Source organism: Mchenga conophoros, linkage group LG14, assembly GCF_057382185.1.
Source record: "Mchenga conophoros isolate Kocher_MC1m ecotype Shallow Benthic linkage group LG14, M_conophoros_male_GT1.1, whole genome shotgun sequence".
NCBI lineage: Eukaryota > Metazoa > Chordata > Actinopteri > Cichliformes > Cichlidae > Mchenga > Mchenga conophoros.
The window spans coordinates 5,664,623-5,681,975 of NC_140539.1; the positions used below are offsets into that span (position 1 = coordinate 5,664,623).

The 17,353-nt window shown below is 41.2% G+C and overlaps 1 protein-coding gene across 8 annotated transcripts in view; it reads right to left on the bottom strand.

The window, feature by feature from the left end:
• The window catches only part of fat3a (FAT atypical cadherin 3a), a 176,872-nt gene that overhangs the window by 93,700 nt on the left and 65,819 nt on the right, over positions 1-17,353 (bottom strand). For 7 of the 8 annotated variants that reach the window (XM_085244880.1, XM_085244875.1, XM_085244876.1 and 4 more), the window contains exons 3-5: positions 11,587-11,910; positions 7,919-7,980; positions 684-998 (exon numbers count right to left, since the gene is read on the bottom strand). In XM_085244880.1, the coding sequence (XP_085101006.1) occupies positions 684-998; positions 7,919-7,980; positions 11,587-11,910 (701 nt within the window). The remainder of the gene's footprint in view (positions 1-683; positions 999-7,918; positions 7,981-11,586; positions 11,911-17,353) is intronic. The other variant, XM_085244878.1, reaches the window with a different exon arrangement.

The following is a 17,353-nucleotide window of genomic DNA, read 5'->3' on the forward strand; positions in this document are numbered from 1 at the left end:
AACAACACTTCTTGCCATGGTCACAATAAACAGGCATCGGAAACCTTGCCACATTTGTAAGGAAAATGCATTTGTGGGTTTAGGAGCAGAGTTGAGTAAATGGGTTGTGCCCTTGAAAAACTTCCAAACAGCTTATTCTGTTATTGACTCTTGTTTGGCATTCTTTATTAGATTAAATGGGGACTCAGTAGCATGTGGAAAAACCACACACAGCCACAAGAGCCTGGCACCTTATTCTCATGCTGGTCACCAGCTTGGTCACACACTGCTGTGAGATGGCATCCCATTCTTCAATCAGCATTTTTGAAGAATGCTATTCTTTTGTCAGAAGCCAGATAACAAAACTAAAATCAGTGTGCATCAATTAAATAAGCACCAAACTCTGTTATTTTGAGTGCTGTTCAGGCAACCTTAATGATGAAGAAATATTTTTAAAGAGCATTTCCTAAAATCAAGATCATCAAGAAAAACAAAAGTAAATACACAATGAATCTTTTACACACATTCCCTAGATTCAGAGAATATGTTCTCCTGATTGTAGAAATGGACAGACCTGCCTCAAACAAGTCCTTCACAACAAAGATTAAGCGATTAATTTATGATTTGGAGTTTAGAAAATACAACTTAAATGTTCTTGAACTCACAGAGCAGACATGTTTAACAAATTTTTAAAAAATTCATACAGTCAGGATGTCGTAGCTCCCTGCACTGAAGGCCTTGCGTGAAGATACCACTGCTGTCTTGGGGTCGATGAAGAACTTCCCATCCTCATTGCCATCCACAATGCTGTAGGAGAGGTCACAGTTTGGCCCATCATCGCGGTCATAGGCAAACACCCGATAGATTGGTTCTCCCTTCTTTCTACGCTCCCTCTCTGGAAGTTTGACTTGATACACCTTCTCAGGAAATATGGGCTTGTTGTCGTTTTCATCCAGGACTTGAACTATCACCCAAACAGTACTTTGCTTGGGATTAGGGCCACCATCTGACACCAACACCTGTATGGGCAGAAAGGCTTGTTCAAAAATATATACAGTGTTCCTAATCACAAACTTGATCTTTCATGACACATAAGCAACCATGCTGTTCTAGTAGAGATTGTCCCCCAAACATTAATTAGTAAATTAGTCCATTTGTTCACTTTATTTGTTTGTTTTGCAGTTTTCTTCATTAATATAATTCATTAATCATTTGGTTAAACCTAACTGATATTATCAGGCGCGCACATAGTAGCATTGTGTGGTTTTTCTAAAAATGTTTTGTTATATTAATTATGTTTCTCTTTCTTTGAGTTACCTGGTTTTGGGTGGTGGCTGTTTCCTGGTCTGGGAAAAAGGTGTGGCTGAGGACTCTGAGAACAAAATGCCTGCTCAGCAGGACAGACCATGTGGTTATCAGGAACAGGGTTATTTTAGGTTTAGTTAGGTTATTCTGTGCTTAGTTAATATTAAAGTGTTTTGGTTTTCCCCCCTATTGTGTGAAAATGGTTTGGTCAAACCACTATAAAAGCTACTTTCATGTGTCTTTGTAATTAGGTCAGTTTGTGAGTTAAGTTGTGTCCACTTTGTTTAAGTTTCTGGAAATTACTTTTTGTAGAGTTATATTCGGTTGACCTCTTTTATGGGCCTTCTAATTATGTTTTTGAATTTTGTCATTTTTGAACTTTTTGAGGGTTAAAATAAAGAAAACCCTTTTTGAAGACATTTTTTTTTTTGCCTGTGTCCTCTATGCCTTGGCTGCTTGGTCCCTCACAATTAGAAAGTGCAGCTTATTGAGACCAATAGTTAGTTTTAAAATTAAGTGACTGCCAGAGTGAAATTTAGAAGAGGTTGGATAGATAAAGCATTGTTGGGACAAAATATCTGATATGCAGTCACTATTACATAGTTTGAAGTATTTAAAAAGAACAACCCAAATATTTTGTTCTTGGCTTCTAATCAAACATCCTGACTCACTATACTGCACTTTGTGCAGGTGACTACGCAGAGCAGGTGCGATCTAGCAGAACAGAAATAGCGCTAAACAGTCTACTGAAGATGTTATCGCCATAGCAACTCCATTTTCAGCCATTTGGACCACTGACAGAACTAGAGGATGCTCTTTGTTGACTTTAGAACTGTCTTTATTACCATCATCCCAAATATTTTAGTCAGAAAACACACTGGCTTTGTCCCAACCATCCACACCTGCATCAAGGACTTTTTGACTCAATATGTCAAATTTCCTCCACCTTCCTCGCCTGCCCCCCATACTTCCTTCCTTCCATTACATTGAAGACTGGAGTTCTTAGAGGTTGTGCTCTCCTTTGTACACTGTACACCTTCACATTTATCTAGCATTATTAAATTTGCTGATGACACAACTGTTCTTGGGCTTATCTCAGGAGAATATCAGTCAGCATTAATAGATGAGACACAGTAGCTATCAGGATAGTGCTCAGTGAATAATCTGGTATTGCAGACCAAAGAGCTGATATGGACTACAGGACAAAGCATTACTCAAACCAAGGCACACTCATTATTATGGGTAGCATTTCAATTAAAATTTAAGGAGCTCCAGTTAGGGAAAATTGTCCTCAAACAAAGGTATTTGTATTTGTATTTTAACTCAATGCAATACATTTTGAAATAGGCTAATAGTCAACAACTGGATGTCAGTGAAAGAAAGCACATACAATTCAATAGTCTAATTCTGATACCCTTACTGGACGTAACATCACAAAGTGAAGATAACCATCGAGTCTATTAAGGAGATGGTGCTGGACCCCCAAGCAGTAGGAGACCACAACCCACTGTTTATCCATAATGAAGAAATCAATCATATCAAATCCTAAATTTATCTTGGGATTCAACTTGATTATCTCTTCAGTTGCAATGACCACAATGTGTTCTCGTTTTGTTTTTTGTTTGTTTGTTAGTTTGTTTGTTTTTAACACAGACTAAAGGTGTTTGAAAAAGAGAAAAAAAATTGACTTCACTTGACATAATCAGAAAATAATGTTTCAGTTCTATCAGGCTGTACTGGAAAGCATCATAGGGTGTGGCATATTATCATGCAGGGCTCTAGACTAACTTTTTGCCATGGGCGCACCGGTACGCCTAACTTTAAAAAGTTAGGCGCACGGTAGACTGGTGGGTAATAAGCGAATGAATAATGCAGAAAACAGAGATTTGAGACGGGAAACTGTTCTTGAAGTACAGAGAGAGAGAGAGCTGTGCATGAAGTGTGATTTTTATCGTGGTGGAGGCAAAACAGCAGTGATTCCATTACGACATTTATCAAATATGAAGCGTAGTTTGCTGCTTCTTTTGCTGCTCGCTCGGTGAATTTTGGTTGGAGAGAGACAAAACCTCCAGCTCAGAATCAACGCAAAAAGACGTAAACACTGCGTAAACACATCAGAATCGGTGAGCCCTGACGGTGTGTCCGTCAAAATTTGGTCTAGAGCCCTGTCATGGTATGGCAATTGCTCTGTGCATGCAAAATCTAATCTGTTGTGTCTGGTGCGGTCTGCCATGAAGGTGACTGGGAGGACTGAAGATCTTTCCCACCCCTGCATTTACAACCAGTCGGTAATCAGACAGGCCCAGCGGGTTCTGTCAGATGCATTACATGTCCTTCATATGAGCTCTTGCCTTACAGCAGAGGATAGTCCCAAAATACAGGCTGAATTGTTCTAACATCAATCAAGCTTTTAAATTACAGGTTTTAAAGTTGTTAATTTTTTTTAATATAACGATAATGCAATTTGTGGCAGCACGGTCGCACAGAGATTAGTTGCCTCACAATAAGAAGGTCCTCCCTTTGGTGTCAATTCCACCATCAGCCCGGTGTCATTCAGTGTGGAGTTTGGATGTTCTCCCTGCATTTGCGTGAGTTCTCTCCAGGTACTCTGGCTTTCTCCTACAGTCCAAGGATTCTCTACGACACCGTGTGTCCACAGGTCACCCGTCAAACTGTCGCTCTCCTGCAAAACTTCATCACCCACCCACCCTACAGTTCGGACTTCGCACCCAGTGACTACCATCTGTTCCCAAAGTTGAAAGAACATTTGTTCAGAAGGCAATTCTGCAGCAGTGAGCAGGCATGACATGGGCATTGTAAAACTGCCACAGCCTCTACAAAAATTCATCAACTGAAATGGCGATTATGTAGACAAATAGATAAGTCTTCAAGCTTTAAAATTATGTAAATATTATGGGAAATAAACAGTTTTTTGTATTTCTAAAAAAATTGGGGCTCTTACTTTTGGGATTGCCCTCGTACTTTCAGCTCTCTCTTTACCACTACAGACCAGTATAGCATCTGCATCACTCCAGCCACAGCCTCAATCAGTTTGTTGATTTCCTGCTCCCCTCTCCCCTCACTTGTAAACAAGACCCCGAGATACTTAAATTCCTCCACTTGGGGCAGCAACTCATCCCTTACCTGGAGTGGGCACTCTACCCTTTTCCAGCTAAAGACCTTGGCCTCAGACTTAGAGGTGCTTATTCTCATTCCCACCGCGTCACACTCAGCTATGAACCACTTCAGTGCAAGCTGGAGTCCAACACCCACTGGAAACAAGTCTGACTTATTGCCATCAATGCAAATCTAGCTCTTGGTTAAATAAGATCCGAATGCCCCACAGCAACAGGCCAGAGACTCCATACTCCACAGGCACCTCCCAAATAATGTTCTGAGGTAGAAAGCCTTCTCCAAGTCCACAAAACACAGGTAGACTGGTTGGGCAAGCTCCCACACACCCTCAGATATCCTCAAGCTGGTAAAAAGCTGGTCCAGTGTTCTGTAACCAGGACAAAAAACACATTTTTCCTCCTGTATCCAAGGTTCAACTAACAGACGGACTATCCTTTCCAGCCCCTGGTAAGGCTTTCCTGGGAAGACTGAGGAGTGTGACCTCGCCATAGTTGGAGCACACTCGCCGGTCCTCTTCCTTAAAGATGGGAACCACCAAACCGGTCTGCCAATATAGTGTACAGGGTTCATACGCCTTTTTTAGGGTCAAATTCAAGCACTTTTAAAGCACTTTCAAGGTCCCTTTTCAAGCTTTTCCAGCACATGCCCCCCCCCAAAAGAAAGAATGCATGTTTCAATTTGCATCCCCTCAGTAAGACCATGTGAAAATTAGGACAAATCATCCTAGGTGAACTTAAACACCTTTGCTCACCTTTTGTTAAGAAATAGAAAAACAAACCACACAAAAATACTGCAAAAGGAAACGTCGCCTTATATACATAATGTATAAACTCAAAATGCACATTTCACTTAAAAATTAAGATGTGACAATGTGAACAAATCAACTTGTTAGAGATATTCTTCTCCTGTTGAACCCCCCCCCCCCCACAAAAAAAAGAAATAAATAAGTCTTCTCGTCAGAAATTGATGCTTCCTTCCTGTGTGACAAAAAATAGGAGACAGATGTTTGTTTTAAGTTAATTCCCAATAAAACTGTTCTATTGCTAACTACATTGCTGTCTGTATTATTGTTGAAGTCCTAAACGTCACCTTTAAACATCATGTACAGTCAGACAGGCATGGAGAGCAGCACTGACTGGGAGGCTTTGAACAGATCACATAGTTCAATTCAACATATAAGACTTTAAGAATGCACAAGTATCTACTTAAAATCTATTGAATTTATCATCTGTGATATTATTATGTACAATTCCAATGTATTTTGTTCATCTCCCTTAAATAAACAGGCAGCCTTACAGTATGAAATATTCATATACAAATGCACATATAAATGTGTGTACTGTCTCAGTGGCTGATAGTGCCCCACAGGCCTCGGTGTGAGCTTGAAGACATTCATAATGTTTAAGTAGTTTAATGTGTCGGTACTGACGATAAACACATTTTGAATGAAAGCCGGGGAACTTTGGTAGCACAGAAACAAGAGGCTATTCTTTGTGACCATATGGATCAGTCATATTACCATTATTTCAAATACTCCAAAAACCTGGGGTCCAGGATATAATTGGCTGTTTTTGACTACTTTTGATTTGGCCTCTATATTTCACCTTTAAAAACTTTTATCTTGCCAATCTGTTATTTTCTCATTTTGACATACTGTATCAGCACAATTTATCTAAATTCAGACAAAATTTAAAATACAAGTAGAAAGTGATATTTTTGCCTGTAAAAACCACAAGCATGTTTAACGAATCATTTTCATGACTTGAAATGCAAATGGGGCGATCGTGGCTCAAGAGTTGGGAGTTCGCCTTGTAATCGGAAGGTTGCCGGTTCGAGCCCCGGCTTGGACAGTCTCGGTCGTTGTGTCCTTGGGCAAGACACTTCACCCGTTGCCTACTGGTGGTGGTCAGAGGGCCCGGTGGCGCCAGTGTCCGGCAGCCTCGCCTCTGTCAGTGCGCCCCAGGGTGGCTGTGGCTACATTGTAGCTTGCCATCACCAGTGTGTGAATGTGTGTGTGAATGGGTGGATGACAGGTTGTGTAAAGCGCTTTGGGGTCCTTAGGGACTAGAAAAGCGCTATACAAATACAGGCCATTTACCAAATAGAAATTGTACATTTTTAAAAATATGCACAAGTTTTGCAAACAACAAAGTTATATGGTACTATTTACCTAAAAATGCAGCCAAGGCTCAGACGTTTTTTATATAACCATTTCAAACTATTTACAGAAAAATCAGGTGTTCTGCGTCAAATAAGAAGGCACAAAAACTACTTATGGAACTCCAAAAAATAGTTTGTGTCCACTATAACACAGATGAGAACAGCACAGGGATAAACCTGCAGGTTCTGACAGCAGCTGTGTCACTCAGGGTTTACACTTCAATCTGCTTTTGGTGGCTTTTTTGCAGCATCTGTCACATTCACTAGTAGAACTGACACACTCACAAGCAAAGCGTGTTTGCTAGCGCTCTCCTTAGAAAATGCCGTTTTTACCGTTGTTTAAAGCTTTCACTTGAGTAAATTAACTCATATCACTGCTAAGTAATGTTAGCAAAGTTCACAGCATATTCCATAATAGCGCTGCCATAAGGCATCACACTCAGTGCATCAATCATTTCTCCAGAGAGTTTGATAGTTAGCAAAATAATAATCATATTTTTTTTTTTTTAAATAGCATGTGTAACGTACACGTGCTGGAAAATTATTTACTAGCACTCACCTATCATGCGACTGGAGAGCGCAAACTCCGCCATTGTTGTTTTCCATCAAACACTCATTAAAACAGCAACCTACAGGTATGTTAGCGCACTCATCCCCGACTGTCCGAGGGAGGGGCGGGGTCATATATTGAAACAGACAGAGGGGCAAGGCAGCCCAGGCGGGGAAATTTTGCCTCTACATTTTGCGACTCATTTTATTTCTCTACCTGATAAGAAAATTATTCAATCAGATAGCTATTTATTGTGAATGAAATACAGTTACACTTTCAAGCACTTTTAAGCACCACATCTGAAATTCAAGCACTTTTCAAACCTTGAAAAGACAACATTAAAATTCAAGCATTTTCAAGGATTTCAAGCACCCGTACGTACCCTGAGTGTATCAACAGAGATTTTCATGTGACATTGTAGAGACATGTCAATTAAGAAAACTCTACAACTCTTAGAGCCTTTCATCGCCTCAGTTGAAATTGGCACTAACTTCTAGGCAGTCTGACGGTCTTGTTCCATGGCCTCACTAAACTCTTCCCAAAACCAAATTTTTGCTTCAGCCACTGCTCAAGCTGTGTTCCACTTGGCCTGCTGGCACCCATTGGCTGATTTTGAATTCCTGCAGGCTAATCAAGTCCGACGGACACTTTTTTTCAGCCTGATGGCTCCCTGTCCACCATCTGCTTTGGGGGTTACCACCCTAACTGGCACCAACCACCTTGGAGCCTTGCACCTTGCAGGTGCTGAACATTTTTCATTCATCTCTAAAGCTACAAATCTTTCCTTACCTCTAAAATATGCTCTGTTTGTTGTTCACGATCCAGTTTCCTGGAGGTTGTGGTGATCAGACCTGAGAAATAAACAGTAGACAACAATTAAACTATCAAACAAGAATTTAGGAAATGTGAAATCTGTTTGCTGATAATTCACTGGAGATAACTTAAAAATTAGTGCTGAGATTTGCCACGTTAATGCAGTTATGCCGTTAACGTCACTTTATACATTTTGGGTCAACTCTAAAGGGTGGTATGCCTGGTGGTATTCCAGGCTTATGTGGATCGTCAAAACAAATTATAGCAGAAGACAGGTCTCCTTCATGCCTACATTATGATACCTGGGTTATCTTCTAGCCCTGATTCCTTCTGTATCAAAACAACTCTCTAATATAGTCATATGCTGTGTCCAAATTCAGGGGTAGCATTTGTAGGCCACAATTTTGGGCAATTATGTCACAGTGACGCGACGAAAGCTTTCCAAATTTGAAAAGTCCTCCAAATGTGGCAACAAATGCGTCCTACTTTTCCCCAGATTTGAAGGTTGAGTTGCGTGTATCCTTGGTAGCCTACCATATCCCATGATTCATTGCGGGTCACACAGGAGGATTTTTCTTATAACAATCGCGGACGAAGACGGAGGTAATGCGGGAGAGGAATACACTTTTAGAGTCAATTTTGATTTTTCCGAATTAACCTTTTGGTGATATGTTTGAAGTAAATAACAAAAACAATAAAACAAGAATATTTATAATACATCAACAAAAATCAGGACTGGGATCCTCCTGGTTAAAAAAACGGTCCAGGACTGGGACACTCAGGTTAATCCTACAGTACAAGGACAAGGGTCTGGTCTGGTTAAGGAAAAGGTGGAGAACAACATAAACAGTTTTTGTAGAAAGGTATGATTTCATTCATTTGAAGAGATTAAAGCATTATTCTGATTATTAAGCTTAAGTAAAATATACAAATAAGTTGTGAAAAGACTTAAATTTTATACACTTTATCTGTGTAACTAAGCTTTTTTGTGAACTCAAAAATAACAATGTTTTCAGCTTTGTGACATTTTTACAGCCTATCTATGCACACAAATAAGTTACAGGATCAAATGAATAATAGAAAATAAATAGAAATAGAAAAAGTTCTTCTATAAGTTTCAAAGAGATTTAGTTTACACATTTTATATGAAACAGTAAATGTGCACAATCATTCAGGCACTGAAATTATCCATGAAACTAGTAATTCCTAAATGCGTGTAGATTAAAGGAAATTATTTTACCTGCATATGATTGTCTCTGATGAGCTTAAGGTACAAAACATGCCGGCGATGACAAAGTTTTTCTAGCTCCAAGAGAACTAAAAATGTACAAAAAATGGAGCGACATTTCTGGGTCCATTTTAAAGTTTTCACACCGTGGTGCTGGCGACCGGAAAAACATGGAAGTAAGGGCGGACTTGAACGAAGGCTAGATCAGTCAATTCAAACTGTCGGCCAGCTTTGACTTGTTTTGGCTTATGCTTTGGTCTTTCCTCTCATTAGCATTACTACGTCTGTAATGGCTATATTTTTCAGTGATCTGTCTATGATATATCTACATGGCAATACAATGACTAATACTTTTAATTATTTTAAAAACTATGAAGAACTTAACTTAAAACTATGAAGAAGTGGACCAAGCACTTGGGACAAATTACAATCCTGCCTTGACTGCACAGACTGGAGTGTTTTTGAAGCTGCAACTTCCGATTTGAATGAACATACTGACATCATACATAAGTTTTTGTGCAGACTTGTGTGGGCAGACTAAGACCTTTTGCAAATGCAATAATAACAAACCATGGTTCACTCCAATTCTGAAGAAGCTGCGCCAAGAAGGACCAAGGAGGAGACCTACAGCAGCAGGGGCTGGGCCCTGTACAAGTAGGCCAGAAATGAGCTGAGCAAGAAGATCAGGGTAAAAGGAACTGAAGGGAGAAGCTTAAAAACAACTTCTTAGCCAGCAACCCTACACCAGTTTTCAGAGGCCTGCAGCACATCCCCAGCTACAGGAGTGCATCCCAGCACCCTGAAGAGAAGCCGAATGGCTAACAACCTTAACACCTTCTACTGCAGATTTGAAAGACAATCATTCATACCTCCCACCGGCTCACCCTCACCTAATGCCTACACAAAAAAAACTACTTGCAGCCCTCATCCCCCTCCCCTCTGACCCCCGACCTGCATTAAAGATCCTTGAGGACGATGTGTGTCTGCTCTTCCAGAGACAGAAGACTAGAAAAGCTCCAGGACCTGATGGTGTGTTTCCCTCCTATCTGAAAGTCTGTGCCAACCAACTGGCCTCCATCTTTAAGAGATCTCTGGAGCTGTGTGAAGTCCCCTCCTGCTTCAAATGCTCCACTGTCATCTTGATCTCAAAGAAGTCCACCAAAGGATTAAATGACTACAAGCAAGCAGCAGGTGAGCACTGAAAAAGCATCACATCCCACTAAGACCATCAGCACCGGCCTCCCCCAGGGGTATGTTTTTTCCTCACTGCTCTTCTCCCTCTACACTAATGGATGCTCCTCAGGAGAATAATCTGTGAAACTCTTTAAGTTCATGGATGACAGGTACATCCATGAATCCACTGTCTGGTCCAGAACATGCTTACACATAACTGGTTAACAGTCAGGATGATATTTTCTGAGCCAAGGGAGTCCGAACAGAATGTCCCAAACTTAGACAGAATAGAATAAATAGAATAGATAAATAGAATTAGTAGGATAATATTAATAATCAAGTATAGGCAGGGAGGCGTCTTCTCTGTTTTATTCCAGGAAAGGAGCAGATACGGGCGAGGTCAGATGTGAACGGAGAGAGGAGAAGATTCACAGGGAGACAGAGGGACCGCCATGCCGCTTCCGGAAGTAGTCATAATAATACTTGTTATTGTAAAACTGTATAGCCCAATCTGAAGGTCATCCTTCATGTGAGGCAGGTGGCTGATTTCACACCGAGGTCCAGCGCTGTAAACTTGTAATTTCAATTGTTGAAGCCAATTACATATTTTAAACCATAGACATTCTCCTGTACTTCCTTAAGAAAAAACTGAACATGTCATACCTGGAGCTCACCCTGCTCAAGACAGTGGAGATGATGGTGGACTTTGAGAGACCTACTACTAATTGGTTTTGCCTCATGGGGATGTTTTTATTTCCACATTATTACCCCCAGTTTTGGGGGTCTATTATCCAATTACATGAATTTCAGTATACTTCTACTCAATTGTAACCGTTGTTGTTAGGATTAAATTACTTGGATGTCTTGATGCATGCTCAATTATCAAGCTAAGTAAATCCCTAAAGGTTGATTCTGTTCATCTGGACATAGCGTTTTGAGTGGGAGAAACATTTTGTCGCAGTAATTGGTTACTGCTTTGTAATTTAGTGGTAATAACTTAGAAATTACCATATTATTAGGTTCTTGTTTCTGCCTTGTTACCCTGCTATTATCACTTTATTACCAAGCTGTAAGTGTTACTGCTACTTGTTATGCACAGCAGACAAAAGAAAGATAATTCATTAGTGAAAAAAATAACCTATAACCTAAACCTATAATTACAACTCCTGGTTTCTAATTAAATTTGCTTATGTTAACATATAGCACTACCTTTTTGATGAAAGATGCACACATGCTTTCTCACCAGTGCGGGTATTGACGGTGAAGAAATTCTGTGGGTTTCCACTAATAATGCGGTAGTTGAGCCTCTCAGCAGTAGTGGAGAGTGTGGCATCAGGATCTTGAGCCTCGATCTGGATTACAGAAACATCACGTGGAGAATTCTCAGGCACTGAGGTTCGGTACAGAGGTTCAGAAGTCAACGGGGCGTTGTCATTAACATCCTCCACCTGGATAAATACGTCAATACTGGTGAACTGAGGAACCACACCGTGGTCGGTGGCATAAACTGTTAGCCAATAGGAGTCCTTGCTCTCTCGGTCCAACATATCAGTGGTGTAGATCACGCCTAATAGGGGAAAAGACAAAAAGAACAAGAGCAAGAGCTTACTACAAAAGTATCAAAAAAAGAAATGCCACCTATTCAAGTAATGCCAAAGCTGTTTTACACTGTAGCTGTACAACTGGCTAGTTCTATTTTAAACAAGAATAGAAATTTCAGTGAATCATTTCCATTTTGTAGTTCAGCAGGTAGAGAAGGTCATTTAATAATCCGAAGATTGGTGGCTCAATGTTAGCCCCAGTCTGCATGCCAAAAATCCTTGGGCAAGAGGACAACCCCAAGTTGCTCTGATACATCCATCAGAGTAATACAATCCATGTTTCCATGTCTCTGTATTTATGTTAGACATAGACTTTATTTAATCCCACACTGGGGAAATTCACTTGTTACAGCAGCGCAAGGGACAACAAGAAAAGGTGAATTAGAGATGCATTAGAAAACAATAAAAAATAAATAAGAAAAATAGCCTGGAAATTAAAAAAAACGGAAAATGCTATACTATGGACACATGGGTTACTATATACATTAAAATACACAAAGATTTTCCTTTTAATATATACATAAAGTACAGTGAGAATGATCATAATATGAATGTATTTATAAACAGTATTTATCCTATAGGTCTGTATAGCCTGACTGACTCAATCAGGTCGATCCCCGGGCTCTCTGTCCTGGTCGTTCTGTCCTTGGGCAAGACACTTTACCCTACTTGCGTACTGGTGTTGGCCAGAGGGGCCGATGGTGCGATATGGCAGCCTCGCTTCTGTCAGTCTGCCCCAGGGCAGCTGTGGCTACAACTGTAGCTTGCCTCCACCAGTGTATGAATGTGAGAGTGAATGAATAATGGTATTGTAAAGCGCTTTGGGTGCCTTGAAAAGCGCTATATAAATCCAATCCATTATTATTATATCAGCAAATAGGCTACCTATTCCAGAGCCCACAGTTTTTAGTGGTGATCCACTCAAGTTTAATCATTGGAAGTCATCCTTCCAAGCTCTAATTGAAAAGAAAAACATTCCAAGCTCAGAGAAAATATTCTTCCTTCAGAAATCTGTTGGAGGAGTGGCTAGAGAGGCATTAGACGGTTATTTTCTGATTGGTTCAGATACTGCATATGATGCTGCATGGGAACTGCTCAATGAGCGATACAGCCAGCCTTTTATGATTGCCAAAAGCCTGCCGAGACAAATTACATGACTGGCCAAAAACAGCGTGAAGAGAGAGCGCTGACGTAAGGAAATTTGTGGACTTTTTACACAGTTGTGAATGTGCCATGGCTCACAATGAGAGTCTGCGTATTCTTGATGATGGCATTGAAAATCAAAAACTGACAGCCAAGTTGCCTGACTGGTTAAGCAACAGATGGAACCAAAAAGCCACGCAGTATCAGCTAGAGCAGGGGTGGGCAACTCCAGGCCTCGAGGGCCGGTGTCCCTGCAGGTTTTAGATATGTCCTTCAACCAACACAGTTGATTTAAATGGCTAAATTAGCTCCTGCAGTTCTCCAGAGGCCTGGTAACGAACTAATCATGTGGTTCAGGTGTGTTGACCCAAGGTGAGATCAAGGTCAAAATGATAATGAGAATGGTGAGCAAAGATCCCAGAACCACACGGGGGGACCTGGTGAATGACCTGCAGAGAGCTGGGACCAAAGTAACAAAGGTCACCATCAGTAACACACTACAACTGCAGGGAATCAAATCCCGCAGTGCCAGACGTGTTCCGCTGCTGAAGCCAGTGCATGTCCAGGCCCGTCTGAAGTTTGCCAGAGAGCACATGGATGATACAGCAGAGGATTGGGAGAATGTCATGTGGTCAGATGAAACCAAAGTAGAACTCTTTGGTATAAACTCAACTCGTCGTGTTTGGAGGAAGAAGAATACTGAGTTGCATCCCAAGAACACCGTACCTACTGTGAAGCATGGGAGTGGAAACATCATGCTATGGGGCTGTTTTTCTGCCAAGGGGACAGGACGACTGATCCGTGTTAAGGACAGAATGAATGGGGCCATGTATCGTGAGATTTTGAGCCAAAACCTCCTTCCATCAGTGAGAACTTTGAAGATGAAACGAGGCTGGGTCTTCCAACATGACAATGATCCAAAACACACCGCCCGGGCAACAAAGGAGTGGCTCCGTAAGAAGCATTTGAAAGTCCTGGAGTGGCCTAGCCAGTCTCCAGACCTCAACCCCATAGAAAATCTGTGGCGGGAGTTGAAAGTCCGTGTTGCTCGGCGACAGCCCCAAAACATCACTGCTCTCGAGAAGATCTGCATGGAGGAATGGGCCAAAATACCAGCTACTGTGTGTGCAAACCTGGTAAAGACCTATAGTAAACGTTTGACCTCTGTTATTGCCAACAAAGGTTATGTTACAAAGTATTGAGTTGTATTTTTGTTATTGACCAAATACTTATTTTCCACCCTGATTTACGAATAAATTCTTTACAAATCCTACCATGTGGATTCATGGATTTTTTTTTTCACATTCTGTCTCTCACAGTTGAAGTGTACCTCTGGTGCAAATTACTGACCTCTGTCATCATTTTAGGTGGGGGAACTTGCACAATCGGTGGCTGACTAAATACTTTTTTTTGCCCCACTGTATTCCCCACCATGGTGTATACCACCCTCAAAAGCCAGAGAAACTGCGAGTGGTCTTCGATTGCTCGGCAAGATTTCAAGATATATCATTGAATGACCACCTTCTTACAGGGCCAGAGCTCACAAACACCTTGGTGGGAGTTCTTTGTAGATTTCGAAAGGGCCCAGTCGCTGTTATGTGTGATGTGGAATGAATGTTCCATCAATTCCATGTAAAGTCTGAAGACCAAGACTACTTGAGGTTCTTATGGTGGGAGAATGGTGATCTCGAGTCTCTGCCATCAGTTTTTTGGATGAAAGTCCATTTGTTTAGAGCAGCTTCCTCACCTGGCTGTGCCAATTTTGGACTTAAACATCTAGCCACAGAAGGTCAGGATCGATTTAGCCAAAGCACTGTCAACTTCATCTGAAGAAATTTTTATGTTGATGATGGACTGGTGAGTGTAAGGTCTGATGCTGAGGCAATCGAGCTGATTAAGGAAGCGAGAGAGTTCTGCAGTGCAGGCAAGCTTAGACTACACAAGTTCATTCCCAACAGCAAGAAGGTATTGGAGTCAATACCAAAGGAACAGTGTGCTGACATTGTCAAAGAGCTGGACATAGATTTAGGGGAGCCGCTCCTAGAAAGAGCACTGGGTGTGCAATGGTGCGTATCCTCTGATGACTTTCAGTTCAGAGTAACTGTCAAGAAACACTCAACTCAACCAATGGTATCATGTGCAATCCGAAGACAATCCGGCGGACCATGCTTCGGGAGGGTTATCGGCAGATCAGCTCGTTGCTTCAAATTGGTTCACTGGCCCAGACTTTCTGTGGGAAAAGGAGCTACCCACCAGAGATGCTCAGGTGGGAGAGGTTAGTGACAATGATCCAGAACTTCGAAGGGCTCAGATGTTCAACACCAGGTGCAAGGTTAAATAGAACATTGTTGGACCGCCTGACTAAGTTTTCTGACTGGAAAAGAGCTGTTAAGGCTATTGCTTGTCTTAAACGTCATGCTAAGCAAGTCAAGGGTCTTGGTCCCAAACTCAATGGAAGTACAAGTGTTGAGGAAAGACAACAAGCTGAACTTTTCATAATCAGATTGGTCCAAAGAGAAGCATTCAGCAGTGAAATCAAGAATTTACAGCAATGCAAGGACGTAAAATCCAAAGACAAAGCAAACTAGCTATGCAAATTAAGTCAATTTTTGGATGAGCAGGGTGTGCTGAGATTAGGCGGCCGCTTAACAAAAAGTGATCTTCATCCACGTGTTAAACATCCTGCCATTCTGCCAAAAACAAGTCACGTGTCTTCTTTATTGATCAAGCATTATCATGAGAAAGTACAGCATCAAGGAAGAGGTATGACTGTAAATGAATTGCGATCTAATGGGATATGGGTCATTGGATGCAGCAGTGCAGTTGCCTCACATATCTTTAAGTGTGTCACATGCAGGAAGTATAGAAGGAACACACAAGATCCAAAAATGGCAGATTTGCCAGAGGACAGAATGGAAATTACCCCTCCATTCACATATTGTGGCATGGATTGCTTTGGACTGTTCTATGTGAAGGATGCAAGAAAGGAACTGAAGAAGTATGGTCTTCTCTTCACTTGTATGTGTTGCAGAGCTGTACATCTCGAAATACTTGATGTGTCACGGTTCTGGGTCAGTTTGACCCAGTATTTTGAGTTGTCATGTTTTGGTTTGATTTTGTATTTTGTATTATATTCTGATTCTTGTTCTTCCTTGACTATTATTAGAATTCTATGTTTCAGTTTAGTTAAGGGTTTAGTTCTTAGGTTTTGTTTTGGTGTCCTCGTTTTTCCTGCAGGCGTAGTTTAGAGTCTTGTCTGCGTCTTTGTGTTGTTATTGTCACGGTCCTGGGTCTGTGACCCAGTGTTTTGAGTTTCTTGTGCCTCTGAGTTTTTTGTATTATGTTCTTAGTTCTCTTTGTTGTCCCAGCTTATTCTTTAGTGTAGTGTCTTAGTTTGGTTTTCTTGTATTCTGTTTAGTTCTCTGAGTATTTAGTAGCTGCCCTCTGTGTCTCTTTGTTGTTGGTGTTGTCTGTGTTCTTAGTTGCTCTGTCTCCCCTAGTCTAGTTCGCGTCTCTGTGTCATACTTCCTGTTTTACATTGAAGGTCCGTGTCTTATGTGAATGTGTTCAGTTTACGCTTCCTTGTCTTGTCAGTTCTTATTTCCCCCAGCTGTGCTCTCCTTCTGTGTCTCATTCCCCTCGTTGCTTCCCAGTGTATTTAAACCCTGTGTTTCTCTGAGTCTGTGTCGCGTCGTCCCTCATGCTGTGTGGATCTCCCTGTGAGTTTTAGCTCATTGTTTCCCAGTTTAGCTTAGTTTACTTTGTATGCTCGTTTTTCTGTGACCAGCAAATAAAGCTGTGATTTTGAGTTCATCCCCTGAGTCTGAGTCCTGCACTTTGAGTCCTCATCTCCTGCCTGCCACACAGCATTTCATGACAGTTATTTCCTTTTTTACTTTGAAGGTTCATGTCCATGTGTGATGTCAGCGTGTTCAGTTTTACTTCTCCCCTGACTTTTTATCTGATCTAGTCCTCAGTTCAGAAAAAAAGTTATATAGTGGGTTATTTTAACATCAATATATAAGGCTCAACCGCAGTGGAGGGGTGGTGCAGTGGGTTCAGAGGCACTGGTAGGGGAGTCTGCTTGACGCAGCTGTGGGTAGATATTTAATCATGCCTCTGCTGTCTCTAAAAACAGTAGCATGTTGGGAGAAGGAGAGTACTGAGCTGGATGTATGAAAACAGAGCAGAGGAGCAGTGAGTTTTAAGCTGTGTTATTTTCAGCCAAAGTGTGTGAATAAAATAGAATTTGCACTTATCCAAGCG